Source organism: Hyperolius riggenbachi, chromosome 7 (genome assembly GCF_040937935.1).
Source record: "Hyperolius riggenbachi isolate aHypRig1 chromosome 7, aHypRig1.pri, whole genome shotgun sequence".
Taxonomy (NCBI): domain Eukaryota; kingdom Metazoa; phylum Chordata; class Amphibia; order Anura; family Hyperoliidae; genus Hyperolius; species Hyperolius riggenbachi.
In genome coordinates, this window is record NC_090652.1 from 268,534,070 (window position 1) to 268,558,934 (window position 24,865).

Sequence of the window (24,865 nt, forward strand, 5' to 3'; positions counted from 1 at the left end):
CATCTTCATAGAAAAATAAGTTATATATATTTTTAATTTAAAGTTACATTTTTCTTTCTTTTTCTTTATTTTATTGTACACTTTTTTAAATAAGTGGATGGGAGGAAATGGCACTTCTGGATTAAGCCCTCATCATTCTCAATGGACCAGTGAAACATGTTTCCAAGGGTAACGCATATCCTGCCACGATGGAAGGCAATAAATCTGCTGCGGTAGATGCACATTTATGAATAACATCTGCTCTTTGTGGGATTCTCCCAACAACAACAAAAAAAAAAACACTAGTGAATTTTTTTTTTCATTTACTTTGCATGCAAAGCTATACTGTATGGCTTTATGATATGCCTGCTTGAATTTACAGAAAACAAAGTCAAAATTCTTCAAGTGACGGCCGGGTGATCCTCATAGATTACTTCCTGTTATCCTATTGTACGTCCAGCAAATCCCTGGGAAAAAAAAAAAGATGGTCAGGAGCTACTTCAGAGGAAGGTCAAAGAGCACCCATCACCGTCATACTTTTACATGACTGTTTCATGCTGTAAGAACTGCTCGGTGTAATTCGCCATCTTAAAACAGAAGATTTTTGCAATATCTCATCTTTAAGTGAGCAACTGTGGTTTCCCATGATGCATCACTCCTGAAAATGCAAATTATCTCTGTTTGCCCCTGAATCCAGAGCCGCTGGCGTATAGCAAGTCTATAGTTTATACATTTTACAGAGTCACATCAACCCAACATGCAGATGTAAGCCTGGCTTCAAAGGCAAAAAGAGATAATTTGCCTATTTAGGGGTGATGCATCATGGGAAACCATAGTTGCTCAATTAAAGCTGAATTATCACAAATACCTTCTGTTTTAAAGGGAACCTTAACTGAGAGGGATGTGGATGTTTCCTGTTAAACAATACCAGTTGCCTGGCATCCTGCTGATCTCTTTGGCTGCATTAGTACGGTAATTGAATCACAGACCTGAAACTAGAGATGAGCGTAATGACTTAATTACGATTTCGTGAAATTTCGCGTTATTAGTGTAAGTACGATTATGGCCGTAAGTACATAATCATAATGAAGAAGGATTCCGCGTAAGCGTAATTTTCGCGTAGCTTTCACATTACAGTGGGTATCGCGAAATTACGTTTGCCTTGCATGCAACCGTTTGTAAGCGTAGTTACATAACGTAATTTCGCGATAGTTCCTATTACTGTAAGCGTTAATTTTCGCGTAGTTTTCGCGTTGCGGTGGGTATCGCGAAATTACGTTTGCCTTGCATGCAAACGTTTGTAAGCGTTCTCCTACAGAAACAACAACCCACAAAGTGAAACTAACATGGCTGCCAGATTATATACTAGGAGGGTGGGTCAAACTACAATTGGTTGTTTAGGATGTATCTCAAAAGAAGCCTGTAATATGATTGGACAATCTCCAATACCCAGACACTTTCCTGTGTCTAGTAATTACTATTATAAACGAAGTTACTTTCATTTTCAAAATTAAAATGTATTTCTTTTTATAGCTAACAAGTAATTACAAAATTCGCGAAATTATGAAGAAATGCGAAATTACGTTATGGTTTAACGTGAAATTACGGTATAGTTGTACGTGAAATTACGTTATGAACGAAACGTGAAATTACGCGTTGAAAATTACGCTTACGGTTTTATCAATTACGATTTTAATGGCAATTATGCTACCATAATTTCGTGCCGTAATAGCAAATTTCGCATGCGTAATTATAGTAACACGAAATTTCAAAAATTTCGTCTCAACCCTACCTGAAACAAGCATACAGCTAATCCAGACTGACTTCAGTCAAAGCACCTGATCTGTATGTTTGTTCAGGGGCTGTGGTTGAAAGCAGGAGGTTGTGGTTCATCAGCAGAAGAGCCAGGCAGCTGGTATTATTTTAAAAGGAAAAATCCATATCCTTCTCAGTTTAGGTTCCCTTTAAGAAGGCAAATTACACTGAGTGTTGCTTTTTAGTAGGAAGGCTTTTCTGACTCTTTTAGGCCTTGTTTACATTATAAATCGCCAGCGTTATCGCAAGCGCTGAGCGATTCATTTGTGCTTAGAAAAGCGCTTTTGCAAGAGCTTTTCTAAGCACTTTTGCTCAGCGATTGAGATTTTCACTTCCTGACGTTAGTCAGGAAGTCAACTCTTTCACCCGGAAATGAATAAATACAATGTATTTATTCATAAAAGCGCTAGGGAAATCGCTATACAAATCAATTTTTCAAGCACTTTTGCGATTTCTCTATACCTTCCATTGAGGCAAAGCATTCAGAAAATGGTACATGTAGAACGTTTGCGATTTCAATTAAATCGGAATGCTTACATTTGAACACTCCCATAGGGTATCATTGCACAAGCTCTTTTGGGGCGATTTCTAAAATCGCCAGCTCTTAAAAAACACGCAAACGCTTATAGTGTGAACGAGCCCTTGGTCCCCTGTACTCTCCTAGCAGTTCTGACTCACCATGAGCTGCTTGGGTATTCTGCTGTAAGAACTTTTGGTAAGCTGAGACCCATGAATACTTACTGTGCCAATTTATGTTACTAGTATAAATGCTGGTGGAGTAGTAGGAGAAACAGAACTTATTGAGATACCTGACTGGAGGATGAGCTTGTAGCCACAAAATTCTATGGTGTCTCCTGTACTCCAATAAAATGCATGGTAGATGATAATAGTTTGTCAAATCAGTGGCAGTGGGGTTGGAATTTGGAATTTACAGTTCTGGATTGTAGCCCTCGTACAGTGATACATAATGGAATTCAATGGGGTTCTTAAAGGACAACTTAAAGGGATATAGAGGCTGCCATATTTATTTCCGTTTAAGCAATATCAGTTGCCTGGTTATCCTGCAGATCCTCTGTCTCTAATACATTCAGCCATAGACCCGGAATAAGCATGTGCAGATTGGGTGTTTTGACATTATTTTCAGATCTGACAAGATTAGCTGCATGCTTCTTCAGATTCAGATGCTACTGCAGCCAAATAGACAAGCAGGGCTGCCAGGCAACTGGTAATCTTTGAAAAAAAAATATGGCAGCCTCCATATTCTTCTCACTTCAGTTGTCCTTTAAAGTGGATACGAGATAAAAAAACTAATTATGACAAGTGACTTGTCTATATATCTTATCAAAAGTTTAGATAGTTTACATAGTGTTGGGCGAACAGTGTTCGCCACTGTTCGGGTTCTGCAGAACATCACCCTGTTCGGGTGATGTTCGAGTTCGGCCGAACACCTGATGGTGTTCGGCCTTTTAAGTTCGGGTTCGACCCGAACTTCTAATGGCCGCCGAACAGGGCCGAACAGGGCCCCTGTTCGGCCGAACAGGGCCCTGTTCGGCCGAATACTGCCCCCCTATGGGGTCGCAGGCATAAGGGGGGAGCATGCCCCGATCGCGGGGGGGGGGGGGTCGGAAATTCCCCCCACCCCCTCCGCTAGCGCTCCCCCCTCTGCCCGCTTCCCCATACAAAAATTTCAAGAAGTACCTGTGTCCGGTGGTAGTGGGTGGCTGCCTGGCTGGCAGTGGGCGGCACTATGAAGTGACTGACTGAGGAGGAGGAGTCCGGAGAGTGACGCGTTGAGGGAGGCCGGGCAGCGGGCGGTTCAGCAGTAGTACCGTACTACTGCTGATCCGCCCACTGCCCGGCCTCCCTCAAAGCGTCACTCTCCGGACTCCTCCTCCTCAGTCAGTCACTTCATAGTGCCGCCCACTGCCAGCCACCCACTACCACCGGACACAGGTACTTCTTGAAATTTTTGTATGGGGAAGCGGGCAGAGGGGGGAGTGCTAGCAGAGGGGGTGGGGGGAATTTCCGACCCCCCCCCCCCCCCCCCCGCGATCGGGGCATGCTCCCCCCTTATGCCTGCGACCCCATAGGGCCCCTAAAAGCGGGATGTTCGGGGAGTTCGGGGTTCGGCCCGAACATGCCGAACATTGCGGCCATGTTCGGCGAACTTTCCCGAACCCGAACATCCAGGTGTTCGCCCAACACTAAGTTTACACAGCAAACCTAGCTGCAAACAGCTTCAACAGTTTCATGTTTATTTATTCCTGTGATACAATGACAGCGGCCATGTTTTGTTTGTCACATTACGCACAGGCAAGCTGCAACTACATCTCCAGCCCTCAGCTCACTCCCCTCTCCTGCTCCCTCCTCCCCTCTGCCTCTGAAATCTCTGGCTAGTAACCTCCTTCTCCTCCTGCCCAGACTGAGCTCCCATAAGCCCTTGCTACATGGAGTGCCAAGGCACTTTGAGCTGTGGGCAAGGCTTGTTTAGTTTACAGGGAATTAGAGTATTAAAACAAAAAAAAATATTTGGCTTGAGAAATGCCCTATAAACTATATGTAAGGAACACAATTATGCAATGAGTAAAAGTTTATCTCGGATCCACTTTAATGTCCCTGTTAAGATCTGGGGGGTTTTTTTTACAATAATTTTAGCTTTTTGATAATTTTTTTTGTTGGATCCTTAAAAAAAAATATTTTACTTTTTCTCTTAGGGCTGGTTCACACGGGCGTCTGCTGAGCTTTTGCTTGGCATTGCGTTCAAACGCCAGCGTTTAAACGCCAGCGTTTAAAAGCTAGCTTTTGAAGGCTTTTGAAAAGCGTTCAAGGCTAGCAGTTCTGGTCTCTGCTATTGTTTCCTCGCGTTTACCGCCTCTGAAAGCAGCATGTTGCTTTTGAGACTAGACGCAATGCTGGGATCTACTGCCAGGCTTTCATGAAAGCCTGCAAGAGCCAGCTCTAAACGCTCCCATTCACTTGCATGGGATGGCAGTAGATCCCAAAAAACGCTGCGTCTGAAACGCTGCGTTAAACGCCACAAAAACGCCCGTCTGAACCAGCCCTTACTCTAGTTTATACCCTACTGTGGTGGGATAAAACTACACATACTTCCCATTGATTCTCACAAGACTGATCTACATTCTTCCAAAGATAGGCATTATTACACCAATTGCTTCATTAAATAGCCATTGAAAAATTGTTGTTATGTGAGAGTTTACAAAACCAGTACCAGATTTGTTTTTTTTTGTTTTTTAAATGAATGTCGTTTAGGAAAAAGGGAAAGGCATGTCTCTGAACAGCTAGACACTACGACCCATATCTTATTGACTTTTCTCTTGAATTTCCATGAAGGAGATATTTTCAAAACGTACCAATAAAATACCTCTAAAGCTCCTAGCAAAAGATAGAAAAGAACATGTGGTTGACATTACCTAATTTTTTTGTACTTTTTTAAATTGCTAGGTGCTTAAAAGTTTTTTTTTCAGATTGGATGGATTAGATGAAAACTTGGTACTTATCCGTTAGCCGGGCGCATCCGGCAGGTGGCGCTGTTGTAGCGAATTTCGATGCGCTGGGTTGTATCTAATTCCATTCATACTTCAACGTAGTACTGTGTGAATGGAAGCGCCGCAGGTGGCGCTAATTACATTGATACGTTGATAACAATACAGTGTTAATGGCAAGGAATACATTGTATTTGAAGTGGCTGGCACTTTTACATGGAATTCAAATGAAGGCGGCGGCAATGTAACAGATGAAGCCGCCGCCTTCCTCTGTTCTTCTTCTTCTTCTTCTCCCCCTTTGCCCTCCTCTCGCTTCTACAATGCTGGCAGCCTGCGGGGACATGCGTCTCTCCCCAGAGTCGTTCGTCGCGGCAGGGAATCCTGCTTGTTTCCTTGCGACGAACGACTGTGGGGGGGACAGGCGTGCCCCCCCCCCCCCAGCTGGCAGGGTTGTATAGTTGAGAGAGGGCAAAGGGGGAGAAGAAGAACAGACGAAGGCGGCGGCTTCATCTGTTACACTGCCGCCGCCTTCATTTGAATTCCATTAAGTGCCAGTGCCGGCCACTTCAAATACAATGTATTCCTTGCCATTAACACTGTATTGTTATCAACGTATCAATGTAATTAGCGCCACCTGCGGCGCTTCCATTCACACAGTACTACGTTGAAGTATGAATGGAATTAGATACAACCCAACGCATCGAAATTCGCTACAACAGCGCCACCTGCCGGATGCGCCCGGCTAACGGATAAGTACCGAAAACTTTTCTCCTGGGAGAAAACTCAGGAGAAAAAAATAATTGAATAAGGGCCTATGTGTAGCTTGAGAAATGGGGAGATTAGAAAAAGCACAAATTGCACAGCAGTGTCAGGTGACCCATAATTTGAAAGTCTGCATTCTGCATGAATTGGAAACTGATAAAAGCAGAAGCTCACACTTTTGAGCAGCAAAGGTGCAGCCCCACCTTCAAGCAAGTATTTAGCAGTGTTGCTTGCGAATCTTTTAGTTAACTAGAGAACCCTCCATATCTGGTTGTCAAGAGGAATCTCTTACCCACCAATCAAATGATTCATTTTAAAAGTAGCCTAGACTTGTCAAAGTTTTAAGTGTCTTAACTCTAAGTTAAATAAAAGAACATTTTAAAGCTTTCCCAGACGTGCCTCATGTGTAAAATGTTTATTTTCAATGCAGGGAGCAGTAAAACTTGCTTAACTCTGGTCATTGGCAAAGGCAAGAATCCTCTCTGTCATTCATTGTCTTCACTCTGCCACTTCCTTTTCTGCTAAAGTGACTCAGCTGTTGCCAGGGCAATATGTCTTTTCAGCAGAGGAAGGGAGGGGGCAGAGTGAAACACATGCACAGGGAGATTTTTGCATTTGCTGATGATTACAGATAAGCAAGCTTCTACTGCTCTCTGCAGTGAAAATAAATATATTTACACATAGGGATTGCTTGGGAAGGCTTTCAAATGTTCTTTTCTGTAACTAAGAGTACTTAGTGAAATTTTAGTTTTGAAAGTATGATCCCACTTTAAAGCACCTACATCGACTTCCAAAATTAAAGACTTTTTAAATGTCAAATATAGATTCTTTAATTGTAAACATGATTAAATAGTATAAGCTAAAAACATTGTATAGTATTGAAGAATATTTACCTTTCTTTAACTGGTGTGTTTTTTATCCAATCTAAAAATTCTTGAGCAGCTTTTATATCAATGGCGGTGTTAAAGACATCAGTAAAGCTGCCATCGGCGTGCCTTCTGTCTAGCTCTTCTGCAGAGATGTCTGAGAAACTTGATTTAACAAAGAAAGAAAAAATAATATATATTGATCAAAAATTATTTTGTAAGCAGGATTTTAGAGCAAAACTTTGTGCAGTCATCAGAGTTACTTGCAAATTTTTGACAAAGTCATTAAATTTTTTTAACATTTTTGCGTTTTCCAGAAAAAAGTGGAACATTGATATTTTTACTGTGAAAATGTGAAAAAAGATGCAAAAATCCTGGAAAACAATATTTTTACTGTGCAAATTTTTACAGCAAAAATGCAAAAAAAAGAAATCTGTTTGTAATGTAAAAAAATGCAAAAAGCGTGAAAAAAACCCCACTTATTTTCAATTACATATTCACTCGAAAATTGAATTTAACATTATTTTCACAAAAATTAATGTGAAAAGAATATTGCCATTTTCACTCATCACTGGCAGCCATCCCAGGTACACATAGTATGATTTGTCTCAGTGAATATACCATTTAACGCAAACATTTGTCAAAAATGATGTCATTACCATGATTATTTGTGATAATATGGACATGCCTGGTATATTTTTTCTTATTTGCGGTATGTAGATTTTGTAGTTCATTCTCCTATAGAGGAACCAGAAGTCTGTGGCTCTGTACTGTTTGTCTATCTCTGTTAATGTGAGGATGATGAATGTTTGCTCCACTGAAGCATTTGTCCAGCTACCATTTGTAATTTTATCAGTATTGAATTGCAAATGAAACAAGAAAGATGATTCCTATGGGCAATCGTACTTTCCACACAAGTGGCCTTGGGCTATAGGTTATATATCGTTCTCCCAGAAATAAGATACTGTAAGATAACTAAAGACTGATGCCAACTGATCTAAACACCAATATCACATGACTAGAGGTGGACAGTTGGCCGACGTGAGAGACTTAGAAAGGCAGGAAGTGATGACTCAGGCCTAAGTTTTATGCCATACACATAAGAAAAAATATATAATTTCAGAGCAAAGAAAAACTGCATTGAAAATTATGTTTGTTTTACTTCACAGGACTTGGGTACATGACTTTGCACAGTCATACAGCTTATTTTTGGCTATTTGTGATGTAAGTTGACAAGTAAAATAAGTAAAATATCTATATCAATGGATTGTTCCTAAGGCTTCTCGAAAACACAAAGCTGAGAGCTAATTGTTGTGTAGTAAGTGAGATAATTGATGTTAGGTAAATATGAAATGGTGTTAACAGATGGGGGTCACCTGATAAGTAACCAATCATAAGGCCAGTTGGGAATAGAAGTCTGTCCCCACTTGGGACTGGGATAGCACCCTCAGGTAGTCACACTCCCAAAATGAGGTTAAGGGATCAAGGAACCCAATCTTCCCACATCAGGTGGGTAAATAGAATGATCTAACTGGAGGAACCAATAAGCTATATAACAAAAATAGTTTCATGGGTAACCACACATTTTTTTTTGGTCATGTGGTCGTGTGTAGGACAATGCTCAGTTTCGACCTGGAAAGGAAAGTGCTGCTCAGTGAAACACAGTGTCAGTCATTGAGCTCTAGGCCACCACTTTCTTCCTTTTAAACAGTTTTCAATATTTTATATCGATAATTGGCTCCTTTTAGATTCAGTAAAATATCTGGTACGTTTTTTTTGTTTTTTCCCAAAAATACTTAAAGAATACATGAAATATGTGTTAAAAACAGGATGGAAAATAATAAAAAGTCATTGGAGATCAAGCAAGGAATTTTGTATTCAGTCAATCATTCTTACTTTCTTTTTGGTCTTCCTTTAATTAACCAGTCAACAAACTCTTTGACTGCCTTTTCTTCCAAATAGCTGGTCATATCACTAGTGAATGTTCCTTCTGCATGTCTTGAATTTCTCCTAGACAATAAAAATGTCATTTAATTTTAGCATGTTTCAGCACATACAGATGTGTGACAAAGTTCCCAGCTGAAATACGAAACAGTTTTGTAACATAACCTGTAAAAAGAAAGAAATCTCCAGAGATCATGACACAGTTTCACAACTTCATGCATCTGACTCTGGTTTTAGAAACTGGGAGGGGCTCCTGAAACTGGAGTGGCTTATAGTTGTTATGTCGGTTTAGATAAACTGTGGAATGAATTGTTTCATGCTATTTCAAGAATTCTATTGAGCTCCCCTTCTATCTATATTTTTTCTTAACTATCTAATCTTCTGGCAGGCTCCTAAAGCATTGCAAACTTTATTTATATTATGCAATAGATTTTCTTTAAACTCTTAAGGACCACGGGGAGGGAGGGAAAAATAAAAAGATTACTTTTATTACAAAAACAGATAACAATAATATTTATGAAAAATTAAACATAGCAGCAGCAATCAGATGCCACCAACAGAAAGCACTGTTTATGGTAAGAAAAGGGGACAAGATTAATGTGTGTGCCAAGTTGTATGGCTGTGCAGCGAGCTGTTAAAGCTGCAGTGGCCTGAATAGTAAAAAAAAATGGCCTGGTCACTAAGTGGCTGTAAGCCTGTGGTCCTCAAGTGGTTACATTTTTTTTAAATTGTCATTAATATATGTATGCTGCACAAGTCTTTCAGCGGTATTTCATAACTTTCTAAGTGCAAAAAAAATAAAAATAAAAAAGTTGTTTGTACTAACTGCAAGGCAATTCATTGAACTAAAACACTACATTTTATTTTAAAACAATTTAATGTAAATGTATTAGATATATTTATTAGAAAAGTGTATCTAAGTTTGGTTTCTAGTGCTTTATGTACATGTGTGCTTAGTTAATACCAATGTTTACCAAGGAAGCTAATAGGATACTTTTTGTAATACAGTTGATTTATAAAACTTTTCTCATGAAATATCTCTCAACAGAATATGGTTATTTCTTCCTGTGATACAATGAGAGCAGCCATTTTCTGCTTGTAAACATTACACACAGGCAAGCTGATCTACATCTTCAGCCCTCAGCCTGTGAAAACGTCACTCCCCTCTCCTCCTCCCCTCTGCCTCTGAAATCTCTGGCTAGTACCCTCCTCCTTCTCCTGCTCAGGCTGAGCTCCAATAAGCCCTTGCTACATGGGTCTGAGCGTGCCAAAGCACTTGAGAAGCTGTGGGCAAGGCTTGTTTAGTTTATAGGGAATTAGGGTTTTAAAACAAAAAAAAATAAAAAACGGATAGATTATTTGTTTATGAGAGAAAACACTTCTCTCATAAACAATCTATCCTTTTTATTTTGTTTTAACCTTATCTTTATAAAAAATATTTTAAGACCTCTAAAATGTACTACAAATAAGACCATAAAAAGTAACATTAAAGTGGATCTAAGATAAACTTTTACTCATTGCATAGTTGTGTTCCTTTCATATAGTTTATAGGGCATTCCTCAAGCCCAATATTTTTTTTTTGTTTTAAAACTCTAATCCCCTATAAACTAAACAAGCCTTGCCCACAGCTTCTCAAGTGCCTTGGCACTCTCAGACCCATGTAGGGCTTATTGGAGCTCAGTCTGAGCAGGAACGTGACTCACCCCCAATGTGCCTTGTAGCCAAAAAAAAATAAAACATAAAATAAAATTGCAGATATGGAAATAGATGTTAATGGATTGTGAACAGAAAATAATGCTGTGTCCTTACAGTTTCTTTGGTTTTCCTTTTATCAACCAATCAACAAACTCTTTGACTGCTTTTTCTTCCAAGAACTGGGTTACATCATTGGTATATGTGCCTTCTGCGTGTCTCTCCACCTGGACATTGCGCCTTGACAATGACAATCCTCTAAAAAAACAAATGGAACAATTAAATGCAGTGACTTAAAAGCTACTGTTCTAGCACAGAGTTTCCCAAAAAGTGAGAGATGTTTCAATGGTAGTTCTCAGCTTCACTGCAGGTACTTTCAGAGGAATGTAATCTATGCAGGAGCCGTTTACAGTATGCAGTAAGGTATAGGTTCCAAAGACCATTGGAAAAAAATATTATGATTGGACACTTTACTTTCTCAGTTTTCGGCATCTTTATAGGGAAAGTTGAACTTTTAATCAAATGCATGAATGGAACATTGCATTGTTTGCTGCCAAAACAATTTTTGGAGTACATGCCAGTGGCATGGGTATCACATTGACATTGTACATTTTGTGATGGTGAGACATGATGGGCCACAATTTGGGAAACACTGTTTTACCATGTTTATCTATCCCACGATGTAGACTGTTTTCAGTTTGACTTGCTCTAGACGTTTCAGGAAATCAGAACAGAGGTGTGAAAACAGCCCTCAAGGACTAGGGACTGGGGAGAGATGGTCTAGACTAAAACGCTTCCCATAGATCCCTCTGACTTTATTCCTCATTAATTCTTCTTTTCATACTTGTAGTGAAAGGAATATGGAGGAAGCCATTATTGCAGTACTCTACTGTTTCTGAATATAACATAGTTTCATAAAGCTCCTATTCAGGAATATTTCCACCTTGATTTGAAATAATGTGAAATAATGGCTAGAATCTCTTCTGGGTATTTACTGCTCACTGTGTTCTCATTGGAGAAAATGTTCCTCACGTCTAGTGTCCTTGGGAATTTCATGGACCTCAATATCTTTAGCATGCAACCTGGTAATCCCAGGAACAGGAAATGAGGAATAGCAAAAAAAGCTTAAAGGGGCACTTTGGGGAAAACATGATATCCGGATTATCCTACTAACATGTATGTAATAATAAAGACCTACAAATTTACAAGATGAAAGAGCCAATCTCGTCCGAATGGCAGCTTGCCAATGGGACTTGCGCTAACTTCTTTCACATTCTTTCAGCCAAAAGAAGAAAAACTTTTATTTATCATCTCTGTCTCAGCCATTTCATCAAATGTAATTCTCTCTCCTACCTCTGAAAGGAACCTACATTACAGACATGTTAGTAGGGTTATCAGAGTATCATGTTTTTGCCCATAGTGCCCCTTTGAAAGTTTTTCCCCCTGTTGGAGAGATTTACCAATTTGATGACAATGGAAATTTAGGGAAATCATAAGACACAGGCTGCAACAGCAAAAAAGAGATCCCAAGCCCTTTTCACACTGTCCAACACTAAAAATTATATTCAAGTGTCAAATACACCTGATGGGCAACACATTTTGCTTAAAGCCTAGGGAAACTGTACTTAAATGCCCTATCTACCCCTAACAAGTAAATTGTGCATGCTGCTCTGAAGATCGGCCTTACCAGTAGGGGCTGCTGCAGCACTACTATTACAAAATTAAATATAGCGGAGAAATGGATTTGCTTTTTTTGTAACTACAGTCAGAATGATATTGAAAACATCCATTAGCTCAGAGGGATGAAGACCTGGTTCTGAACTTGATTAAAGAATGTGTGCACTGCAACAAAAAGGTATTGTTATGCTATGCCTTAATTGGCTTTAAAATGATACTGAAGCACAAAAAAAAATCTATGATGCAATGAACTGTATGTTTAGTATGGATAATTAATAGAACATTAGTACCAAATAAAAGATTCTTATATTTTTATTTTCTGGTATATAGCTTTTTATAACATTGCATCATTCTCTAATATTTGCAGTTTGCAAACTACATTCTGCATTTTAAACTATGAAACAGAGCAGAACGAATGATCCTTTGAACTTCTCTGCAGTAAAATCTTATCTGAAGGTGTCTTTCATTGTTTCTTTGATGTATATGTCCTTCGGAAAATAGCACTGCTCTCTGACTAAATTAGTTGGAGAGCTCAGAGAAGCTTTTTTGCATAGATAACAAGTGAAGTTTCTTAACTCTTCCTGTACTGAAAACAATATGAGAATCATATTTGTGCTACTAATGTTCTGTTTCTTAGGTGTACTACACATACAATTCAATATATCATAAGTTTATTTTCACTTCAGATTCCCTTTAAGTGGCTTTCATGGCCATGAATTTGTCTTGCATAAGTCACTTGATGGATGGTTGCAATCATTATTTTTCAGGATATGCTGTGGAATCCTGTTTCACATTTGGCCTGTAGATTTAAAGGAGATTGCCAATTACCCTGCAAAACGTGTGCAAGTCAAGCCAAAAATACATGCTGCATATACAGTTTACTGGGTTTCAAAAGGGTAAGAAGTTAATTGACTAGACTACTAAACAAAGGTTCAGATACTAGGTGGCTAGAAGCATCAACGGACACATTTACAGCATTGACACAGGGTGGCGACAACAGAAAACGTTGACTCAAGGGTACGTTACTGACGGGATCTAAATGTTACCGTCTCAAACAAAACGATCAGCTCTGTTGGCTCCAGATTTCTTACCCGCTTCTTTTTGAGTTCATTAACCATTGGACAAAGTCTTGAGCCCGTCTGGAGTCTAGGTACTTGCTGTAATCACTAGTAAATGTGCCTTGTGAATGCCGTTTAACTTCATTGTTGTGATCTGAATCATCTAGTGCTTCAGTCCTTGCGGCTTTGACTGATCTGTGTATACAATTTTTTAATCGGCAATATAAGTATCTATTAAGAAGCTGGGGGAATGGGGGTATTATTCTGAAGTCTGCACATCTATAGCTAGATCTTATGACCATACACAAGGTGAATCTGCTACCTATTTCTGATACTTTCACAAATTAACTTCATATGCAGTTAATTTTCTAAGGCTGAGTGCACACTGCACCAGGTAGTACCACGTCCATATTGTATGAATAGGCTGTACTGTTCGAGGGTCCTGGTCAGGGTCTGCTGCCAGTTGTCAGATGAATGACAGCCAATCCCCTGTCCAATAAAAATACACCTGTCAGGTTTGTTTTTTGTTGAATAGGAATGGACAAAACAAACACCCAAAATGGACTGGTGTAAACCAACCAATAGAAAATCATTGCCAGCTTTGTCCCATCTGTTTTTGTTCACTGTCTGTTCCATCAAAAATAAATAGTGGCAGACTCCGTGTGAGCTCAAGTCATAGTCTGAAAACCGAGTCTTGAATGCCGTCCACTATTTCAGTGATATGTTGGTCTTGATCAGTGTTAACCAACATTAATAAAGCATTTTCTCCTTTTATGAATGAGGGTGTTTATTGAAAATCCCCTGTTGTGGTGATCATTTAAAGTTTCCTTTATATATGATAGAACTACTCAAATTGAAAATTATTGAATTGACTGCTATAAGTTCAAGAACCTCGAATCCAACAAAGGTCCACTTTTCATTAGATGTCCTAAATATTCATGGTCATCGATTCCATAGCTTTATCTCTCACTATACCTATGTTGTGTTTACATTGTGTCTCTCCTCTACTATGCTGCATGAGATAATCACTGAAAAACTTGGTTAGCAGTTCTGTGTTCAATATTTAATTATATTGTTTGGCCTTTAAAAGGTGGAACTTTAAATTTTGGTATTACAGTGTTTTTGTTTTATGCTGATCACGTTTTTATATCTGACTTTGGATCATTTTTAATTACCAAGTTAGAATATATGGGTCCCAACAGGGATATTCACTAAACTGCGGTAACCAGAATAATTTACATATAGTCTTACTGCATGATGAATAGAGCGTAATGCATTGCATCTAATGTATTGCATAATACTGTACTCATCATGCAATAGGACTTTATGTATGTTATTCTGCTTACCCCAGTTTATTGAACATACGCCCAATGCATTTACCTGTTTTGTGATTTGTTTCATCATATCTTTTTTACATGATTTATACACTTTGAAAGTACAAAGACTTAAATTGACATGTATCATGATGAGATAAACATCTGTAAGAAAAGTTTTGGTTCTACTTAGTATGGACTGCACAGTTTAGTAAGAAGCAAAAATGTACCCCCTTGTGGCCAAGGAGGGGGCCATAGCAGAGAGAGTTAATTTATCTCTATGACGCCTCTCTCCGCAGTGCTCAATGCTGCACTCCATATTCATGACACTTCCTTCTTCACTGTCAGAACTTCCGATGTGAAGGAGGATGTGTCGGAAGGTTGACCAGAGTGGCGAGAGGCGGCCATACAGGGAAGTTAACCCTCTCTGCCACAAACCCCTTCTCGAACAACAGCATAGTTGAACTAAAGTACTCTATACAATAATAACTCTGTGAGGGTAAGCTTCTGAGTGCAAGGAACAGAAAAAAAAGGTTCTGTGGTTCAAGATCTGTCTATATGGGTGCTGAAAACCATGGAAAAACTGTTATTGACCAGATACTGGAAAAGCTTTAAACCTAGGTTTTTAACTTTCAATTAAAAAACAAGATGATTGGATTCTTGGATTGTCTGACTTATGATTATGACTATAGATACACTTGTTTGTCTCATAAGTTTATTTTCACTTTAGGTTTGCTAGAAATAAGCAAAAGAAAATCTAATGTTTATCAATCTGTTGATTCTTGTTTATGGGGCTCATTAGATATCAAAAGAAGAGATTTCATTTTTGTGTTACAGAAGATGTTTTGCTGTGAAGACTGCATCTGTATTGTCAGCTCTCCACTACTTCTTGCACTCACCAATAAGCGGGATCTTCCCAGGCCCCGTTATGTGCTTGCGTGTCCCCCACTTTATGCGTGTACATGTGTACAAGGGCATCATGGCTTTCTATGATCCTGACAGTCTTTGTAAACTTCTGTCCCACCTCCTGCACCAATACAGAGGCCTGGGGGTGGCCTCACGAGCTCAGTAGTACCAGGGGAATGCTCACTTAGGGGATAGGGTGGGACCAGTATGGTTTGTCAAGAAATGGGATAGCCAAATCTATGACATCAGATCTTGTAGACTAGAGAGAGGAGTGATTGCTGAGAAATTGCATGTGGTGTGTGTTTTTCCAAGGTCTTTAGTAATTTACCATGTACATCTATTTTACTTGCCAAAAAAAGTCAAGCAAGTGGGATAAGTATAGGTGAGCTTTCATTGTCCGGATGAAGTTGTGCATTAGGGGTATATTCTGGTCAATAATAAGTCAATATGCCAAGTTGATCATCTATGATCTGTCAACCTGTGCATCTAACTATCATCAATAGAGTGTTCTTTCATCTAGAGGTGTAGACATCCATCCATCAAGTTTAACCAGGAAAAAAACACCATCCTGAACCTGCACACATTCCAGGTAGACTGCAGTGTCTTAACTTGAAGAGTTTGCACTTAATTATAGGTCAGCTGGTCTCCTGAATGTACGAGTTGTTTTAAATATAATATAGACCTTCAAACTGATCATTTAACATTTGTGCCATTTGACTTTTGTTGGCTGAAATAAATGGATTGTTTGTGACTATCAGTCGCCACTCCACTTACAACGTTCTCCTCTCCTTCTCTCTAGCCACCTCGTCTCATTCTCACATAAAAGATTTCTCTCCAATTTCCACACTCCTCTGGAACTACCTCCCTCTATGTGTTCTCCACTCACCCTCACTGGCTATCTTTAGACGGAACCTGAAGACTCACCTCTTCAGGCAAGCACATTATCTTACTTAGCCACCAACCATCTCTTTTTACACAACTACACAACCTGTTTTACACCTACCTTACCAAAGGGGGTAATTTGAGCGCTGGCACCAAGCTGGTAATATGGGCACCACACAGAGTGCCATGTTGATGGCGGATATGGTAGTGCCCTTTGTATAACTAGGTGCCAGAGGCACAGCTTAGAAACAAAGTTTCCCAGTGAGTAATAGCACTGTGAGAAAGCACAAATATCAATGGAGGGACTATTTAGCAGCGGAGATTGTGGCACAGATTTGGGCATAGGGATAGGTTAGTGTTAGGAATAGGAATAGGTAGAGGATAGGTTAGTGTGAGTAGAGGGTTTGGCAAAGTAATGATAAAATTACTGATATTCTACTATCGGTATTAACCAGTACCCAATAGAGGAATATTGGTAACTTTACCAATATTCTATTAGTGGATTCATCCAGCGCCCAAATTACCACTGCACCTTTCTTCAGTATACTCCACTTACGCAAGGTTCTTTGCCCTTATGTTTTAGGCTAGGTTCACAGAGGGACGTTGCGGAGCTACATTATTAAATCTTATATCACAGCTTGCCGCACTGCAATGATAATCCTATGGGATGTTCACAGTGTGACGTTAGCATCGCATTGTAACGTGTAGCGTTATGGTAACTAGCAATGGGCTTCCAAGGAACAAGCCACTCAGATTTGTGATTAAAATGAGGCCTAATTGCCTCAAGTGTGCGGCCGGGAGAGAGGGGGTTACTTACCCATAAGTCTGTTGTCTTCCATGCGTACCAATTGTCTTGCACGCTTCCTATTGGACGCGTTGCAAGACTCACTACTGTGCACTTCCTCCTTCCGGCTTGAAGGAGAAAGTGAGCAGTAGTGAGTTTTGCCAAGCATCCAATCGGACACGTGCAAGATGTTTGGAACGCATAAAAGACAACAGACTTATGGTTAAGTAACCCCCTCTCTCCCAGCCGCACACCTGAGGCAATTAAGCCTCATTTTAATCACTAATTCGAGTAGCTTCCTACTCGGAGGCCCATCACTATTGGTAACTCACTGCCTGTGTGTTTTCTCTATTATAAAGCATGCTGGCACTATATAAATCCAATATAATAATACTGCTACTCACCCACCCTATCACTATTTAATAATGTATGTATATTGGGGGGACAGATTGAGTGTAGAACTGGGGGTATTCCGATTTGGGAGCTAGTGATTAACTAATCAACAGATTGATTAACTACTTAAGGACTGACATAGTTGAAATGTATGCCCTATTTTGATGGCTATCTGGTTGCCAGGGCATAGATTTCAACTCACCGCCACTGCGCGCATTTTGACGCTTCCGCTGATCTCGCCGCTGAATCCTCAACGTCTCCTGCTGCAGCTCACTCACTCTGTCTGTCTCTATGACAGCAGAGCCCTGTGAGTGGGTCAGGAGCCAATTTCTTTGGCTCCTGGCCCTGTCTTTCAATGTAAGCAACTCCTATTGGCTTACATTAAAAGACAGGGTCAAGAGCCAATGGAAGCGGCTCCTGACCGGCTCACAGAAACTCTGCCGTCATAGAGAGTGGGTGGCCCAGGTTCCCGACGTGCGGAGGTGACGGCAGTTGTGGCAGGTATGTGCGGCAATCATTGGGATTCCGCCATTTCTGTACCAGCGGTCTCTGGTCTTTAAGGGGGCAGAGACCGCTGGTACTTAAGTGGTTAATCAATCTGAGGGGTAATTAAGCAGCAACTCTCGAATCTGAACTCCTTCAAAGGTCTAGTCCAGTAACTATCAAGCTTTTACTTGCATGCTAGCCACTAGGGAAGATCAATGAGATGCAAAGAATTTCTAGTTGAAGCAGCATAATACAATTTTTATATGTAAATATGCAGCTTGAAAATTAACCTATCAAATCCTGCTGAGGTAAAATTTGATTGGACCATTTTCAAGCTGCATAAATTTGCATACAACATTTGCACTATCCTGCATGAACTCAAAATTATTTGCATCTCATTGATCATCCCTACTAGCTACATTTTCTGACCATCATTAACAATAGATTAGAAAATGACTGCATGGGGATTGCTATTTTCTATTTAAAAAAGTCCAGTGCACATCAACAGCCACACATGAGAGAATTATATTCCACTGAGGCCTATGCGTAACCATGAAGGTAAGGTGTAAGCTGTTCCCCTTTTGAGCAGCTGATTAGAAATTACTGTTGGCCAACTTTTTGAAGTCAAAATAAACCAAAAGGAGTAGAGCGATTTTGATCAGATTTCTACAATTAATCCAATCAGTGCATATTTTAGGGTTCAAATGGTGACTTTAAAATGAGTTCAGTTAAAATTTACCATCCAACTTAGATTGACCAGGTCTTAAAAAATGGTCAGAAATGACCAACTGATTTTGACTGTAGCAGAGAATTTCCAGTCGGTTCAATGAAAATGATTAACCGGTTGTGGACCATGATTATTGAAATATATGCCCTGTTTGTCAGCTGTTATCGCTGCCAGGGCATAGATTTCAATCAATCATGCCATGTGGTATCTCCTCACTCCCACAATTCATGCAACTGTAACATTGCTGCAGCCCACTCGCTCTGCTGCCACTGCCATCATTTTATTGGCTCCTTACCTTGTGATCACTGTGGCCAATCACGGTGATCACTTTTTACTAATAGGAAAAGGACAGCTCTGGTCTTTAAGATACTTACCTATGGAGAGGTAAGGCTCAGAATCCTACTGAGCCTTTCATGTTCCCTCTCGATCACCTTGTTTTTGCACTGTCCCCTGATAAAGTTACACCGCCTCCGTAAGCCCCAGGAGGCTTTGGGAGCACTGCATGCACAGTACAGGGCTACCTGCACTTGGGTACATGAGTGCTTACAAAGCCTTTTGAGGACTTATGTAGGTGTATTTGACCAGGTCGTAGAATAGCTTTACCAGTGGCGACAGTGCTGGAATGAGGGAACCGAGAGCAGGGAAGGCTCAATAGGATTCAAAGCCTTTCATCTCTATTAATAAGTATCTAGACTTTTTTTTTTTTTACTTCAGTTTTACTTTAAAATAAATATCAGTCCAAAGGTGCTTTTTTTATTTAGCATAGGTAATTGGGGCTAAATAAAAGCAAATACAACTCTGCAGCCATAGTCCGTTGACTGAATTACTAGACAGGGAATTATTTTCTTTTGACCAAGAAGTTAGTGTAGATATATTGTACTAATGCCATCATTACACACAAGTAACCTATTATAATTCCCAGGAAGACTGTAACCGAGTAAAGAACATGTGGTTTACATAATCTTGCTTGTTCTGGGTACTCAGGATAATCAACCAACCACATGTTTCTCCCTCTGAAAAAAAACCTTAAATAGATTTTCTCAGTTACAGCTTTTTCTCCCGAGGTAAAAATTACTTCTTGGTAAAAAAAAAAAAATGATATGCATACAATGAAATGTGCCTTTATATGGGATGTTTTCTTCATGGGAAAAATACTGCAGTTAAGTTAAATCATGTCTTATATGATTGACAACATACTGTATTATAAAGGCCACTATATGAGGAGGTTGCTGCAACCTGCATTGCCTATAGTCACAAGACATTTGTAAACCGAGGAGAGAAAAAGTACAGTAAAAACTATTATACTGTACAGTATTCCGATAATAAAAAAAACAATTCCTCTAACAAATGGAAATATATGTGAGGTAATCAACTGCATCAAGTTACATATTAATAAAGGTTTAAGTTAAAAAAAAAAATACTTTTTAAGAGTTAGCCAACCCAGAAGTAATACTTCAGTCTCAGGTAGATCTTTTGGGTTGAGTTATTCAGTCTATTTTTTTTACCTGTTGTGTTTATACAGTGTACCTATTAAGGTCATGGTGACCCAATTTTGAAAGAGACTAAAGGAAACCTAATGGCCAGCTTCCTTAACTAGTTAATGACCGCAGTGATTGAGATCTACGCCCTGTATTGGTGGGCTCCTGGCTGGCAGGGCGTAGATCTCAATCACTGTCCGCAGCACGCATTCGCCGTTTCCGCCGCTATCTGCTGATCGCGCCGCTTAAACCCGACGATTCTCGCCACATCTCACAGGCTCTGGCTGTCTCTATGACGGCAGAGTCATGTGAGCCGGTCAGGAGCCGATTTCATTGGCTCCTGGCCCTGTCTTTCAATGTAAGCCATTCCCATTGGCTTACATTGAAAAACAGGGTCAGGAGCCAATGAAAGACGGTAGAGTCTATATCCTGAGGGTCTCGTCGAGCAGCGATGACGGCGGTTGCGGCGGGAATGTGCGGCGATTCGTCTGGATTCCGTCGGTATTGGACCAGCGGTCCCCGGTCTTTAAGTGCCCAGAGACCGCTGGTCCTTAAATGGGTAAAATAGATAAGTTTAAATTTACCTTCCTAAAAAGAAGGTATTTGCAATTCTTCAGCTTATTGGTAGCAAGAAGGAAAGCCCATGACGTATCACTTCTGCTCAAGTGAACAATTTGCAAATTATTTATTTGTGTCCTTGAAAAGCTTAACACACATCCAGAGCTGATAGAGAACAGCATGCCTATAGCCTATTCATTGTATAGAGCCATACTGAACCAACTTGAAGTTATCTGCTTCAGACTAAATTGGCTTTCATCGGTGAAAGGCAGGAATGGATATGGCTCTCTATAGGTAGGATTGCTAGGATTTTGTAAAGAACTAAAAAGGAAGCTATGAGCCCTTTTACTTATAACTATGCTAAATGTAAATGTGCCTTCTTAAAACAGATTAGGCCCGAGCCAATTCATTTTTTCCTCCTAAGTTTTCCACTTGGAGATAATTTTTCCTTTTTTTGTTTAAAATAATTTTTGCATTCTGCAATTGAAAGAGTACCAAAAAGTAAGTGAGAAAATACTGTCAAAATTATTCTGAATACGTTCTTGCTTGTGGGTGGCTTAAATGAATTGTATTAATAATGTGAAAATATCACCTAGGAGAAAATATATGAGAAGAAGTGAATTGAATCTGGCCCATTGTATTTTCAAATCTAATTACATACAGAAGGCAGATTTATACTTATACTCTTATAATCAATTTGAAATAGGCTGGCCTTTTATGTCCTTTATATTTAGGTATGTGTTTTAAAGGGCTATACAATCTATCTGTCTATCTACTGTCTGTCTATCTTTACGACCCCAAACTATAGAAAAGTTTGAATCATTATATTATTAAAATACAAGTCCCAGCATGTCTAGTTAGCCAACAAACAATCACAAATGCTGTCAATTGTGGTTTTTCAACATTAAACGTGATAATTGTTCAAACCTCTTCATAATGTACATTGTATAATGCAGGACAACAAACTGCACTTAGGTATGAACAATCATTACCTGGACTTGTCTTCTGTTTCCTGGATGGGACTTTGGAAACTTCCTTGTAACAGCATAAGGAAAAGCCCCACCATATAAAAAACGCTTTTCATGATTTTTCTGCAACAGATTGAAAATGAATAATTTTTACACTGGTAGGCCCAGCATCCATTTTGGTGACAGCAATGACAGAAATGAAACATTGGCTCCAAAAATATCCAAAAACATCCAAGTGTATAAAAGATACCAATGGTAATGCTCAATAGGTTTTCAAAATAATTCCCTATACTTGGGTATTTAAAATTATAACAATGAGTTAACTAAGGATGGGGAATGGTGGGGAACCCTGGAATCCAGCTAACCTTAAAGGGATTAATAAAAAAAAAAGTTTGCAACTCCTTTCCCCCCGGGGCCATATTAGAGCAAAGTGGCGTTTGCTGAAAGATTAGTAAGTTAGTGATCGTGGAACCACAGTCGAATACATGCACCCATAGCAAGAACATTTCAAAAACTCTGTTAAAGTAGTCTTTAAATTCTTAGCAAGGTAAATTCTTGCCTAACCTTTCAGCAGCAAAATCCATTTGCCTAACCTTTCAGCAGCAATCCATAATACTTTCATATATGACCCAGGGAAAGAATACAAACTTTTCACATCTGATACAACACACATCACAAATACAACACACATACAACACAAATCTAACCCTTATAAGTTAACACACATGAAATATAGTATATAATATATACATGATATATTGCATTTGGTCTATTTTTGAAATTAACCTAATTATCTATCCAGCTCTTCAGATAGGAGCATTCTTGACCGCAGAAATGGCAGGTGATACTAATTCACAAGCTCTGTAGGAAATTGGAGTTAAAGGTAATTTGTATTTAATTTAAATTCCAGCCTGGTGGAAGCTGCCATTGTCTAATTTGTTGTATGCTAGTTCGAGGGCAGTGATATAGTTAGATGATGGCCCTGAAACTAGTAGGCAGACCGTAGTAAGTGGTATTTATTTTTATGATAGATTCCCATTTTGTATGAGCAGAACTAGGAAATGATCGGATTGCTGTTCAGTAAATTAGGGTGAAATTAATCTCAATTATTTAATCAAATGTAAAGAAAATTAGGGGAACATATGAGCTTCATTCCGGCTAGTAAGAAATGAAAGGTAGCAGGTGTTTTTTTTTTTTTTTTTTTTTTTTTTCATTTTCTGTTCATTTCATTTGTAGTATTCTGTTTCACTAATTAACTTTTAAAACTTTATTAACCACTTATGATGTGGAGTGTCTCAACTTTGCACAATGGCAACTAAAATAGTTCTTTCACATAAAGTTTAATTCCATAAAAGTAGATTAATTCAGTAATATCCCTATCAACACAGAAATAAATAAAAAAAAATCAATATCAATCCCTATCAATACAGAAATAAATTAGAAATTAAAATGTTTGGAATAAACAGAAATAAATAAAAACGTCCAAGTAAAAATCACAATGGAAACATTTAAAAAAAGACTTAAATAATTTAAGAGCTTTAAAAAATAAGCACACATTAAGCAACTAGGTTAAGGTTAACATTATTTTAAAACAATTATCTAAGAACATTAAAAATAGAAAATAATGATGTCCAAAATATGGAAAAAAAATATTATTAGCATAATTATCTAGTGTAGACTAGAGACAAAAAATGTCTATAATAAAAAAATAATAAACAGGAAAAAATAAAAAAGGTGTATAAAATGTTTAATAAAGAATGAAAGATGTTACAGTCTAGAGACCAGCACTTACCCTGAAGTGGACTTCTGAAGATGGATAAAATGAAGCTCTTTCTACGGCAACTTTCAGATGTTTCCTGATGATGATCCTGACTGCTGGAGCTACAAAGCGTTTTATACTCTTTTCAGCTTCATTGAACAGTAAGAGATTGCATTTTGTACATTACTTCTGACAAGATGATCATGTGATTGCCAATGCTTTAAATGTTATGATACGACTGACTTCTCTTTGTGTAATTTGTGTACACATTAGAGATGGCTGGTGAATCATTGTGAAACAATTGCACATGTACAAGTGCTTCCTTTCAGGTGCAATCCAAGTGCAGGTATAACGCAATGTCAGTTAGGAGATAACGTGAACTCCATGTTACAACTGCCCTATGAAGTTGATTATGGAGTGCTATATGGAATGTTTTTGAAAAACATTTTTGAGCCTTTTTGAACCAGTTTATACCTTGAAATTGGTAACTATGCAGCATTGCAGAATTGGTAAGTATGCAGCATGTTTTATGGTGCCTGTGACATCATCAGCGTTTTATGCCTACCGAGGTCATGCCATATTAGCCACTCCCCTTAATTCTGCATCATGGTTTGGTCTCAAACTAGCACCGGTCGTTCAAGTTCACCATGATTGTCCTTTAAATTAGACAATTTAGACAATTTTTTCAGCTCAAGAGTGAATTAAGAACTTAATTTGTACATTCGAATCAGCCAAGAAATTAGCTTTGCGATTTGGAAACAGTATTGCTGACTCTTACAAGCTAAAATTTAAGAAGTTTGGAATGAACTAAGAAAATACTTACGATCCATTCAAATGTGAAGCTTGCTAGTAACCAGATTGTTTGGCCTATTGTCAAACCAAGCTTAGCTATAGCCAATAAAAGCAATAAAATAAACTGTTTTGAAACATTTTAATAAAATGGGCAACATTTACTGCTGGCGGGCAGCTGGGGGCGTATTCACAAAGTTTTTTGTTGAATTATTTCACCTTACCTATTAACTCACAATTTAACACTCCTTAAATGAATTAACTTAAGATTTACCTCTCCTTATATAACTTAACACATGATTTATCACTCCTTAATTGACTTAACTCATGGTTTGTCTTTTCCTATTTGACTAAACTCTTTATCTATCCTTATTTGTTTATCTCATGAAATATCTCTTCTTATGCGTTTACCTCATGCATAAGCTCTCCTACAGTTAAGGTGAAAAATAAGTAAGTTTTGTAAATTAACTTCCTAGAGAGGTATCTTAGTCACCCATGTTATCATAGGGTATAATACCATATATAC

The 24,865-nt window shown here is 38.8% G+C and overlaps 1 protein-coding gene across 2 annotated transcripts; it reads right to left on the reverse strand.

Moving 5' to 3' along the window:
- Positions 1 to 285: 285 nt before the first annotated feature.
- GCG (glucagon) lies at positions 286 to 23,664 on the reverse strand. Of its 2 annotated transcripts, XM_068247062.1 has the most exons (7): positions 23,584 to 23,664; positions 21,816 to 21,914; positions 13,330 to 13,491; positions 10,679 to 10,819; positions 8,822 to 8,935; positions 6,953 to 7,090; positions 286 to 446 (listed from the first exon to the last, which is right to left on the reverse strand). In XM_068247062.1, exons 2-7 carry the CDS (start codon positions 21,905 to 21,907, stop codon positions 425 to 427), a joined length of 669 nt encoding a protein of 222 aa, XP_068103163.1. In that variant the 5' UTR covers positions 21,908 to 21,914; positions 23,584 to 23,664; the 3' UTR covers positions 286 to 424. The 2 variants fall into 2 exon arrangements, with proteins under 2 accessions (XP_068103163.1, XP_068103164.1); XM_068247063.1 differs by lacking the exon at positions 13,330 to 13,491.
- Between the last annotated feature and the right edge of the window lie 1,201 nt (positions 23,665 to 24,865).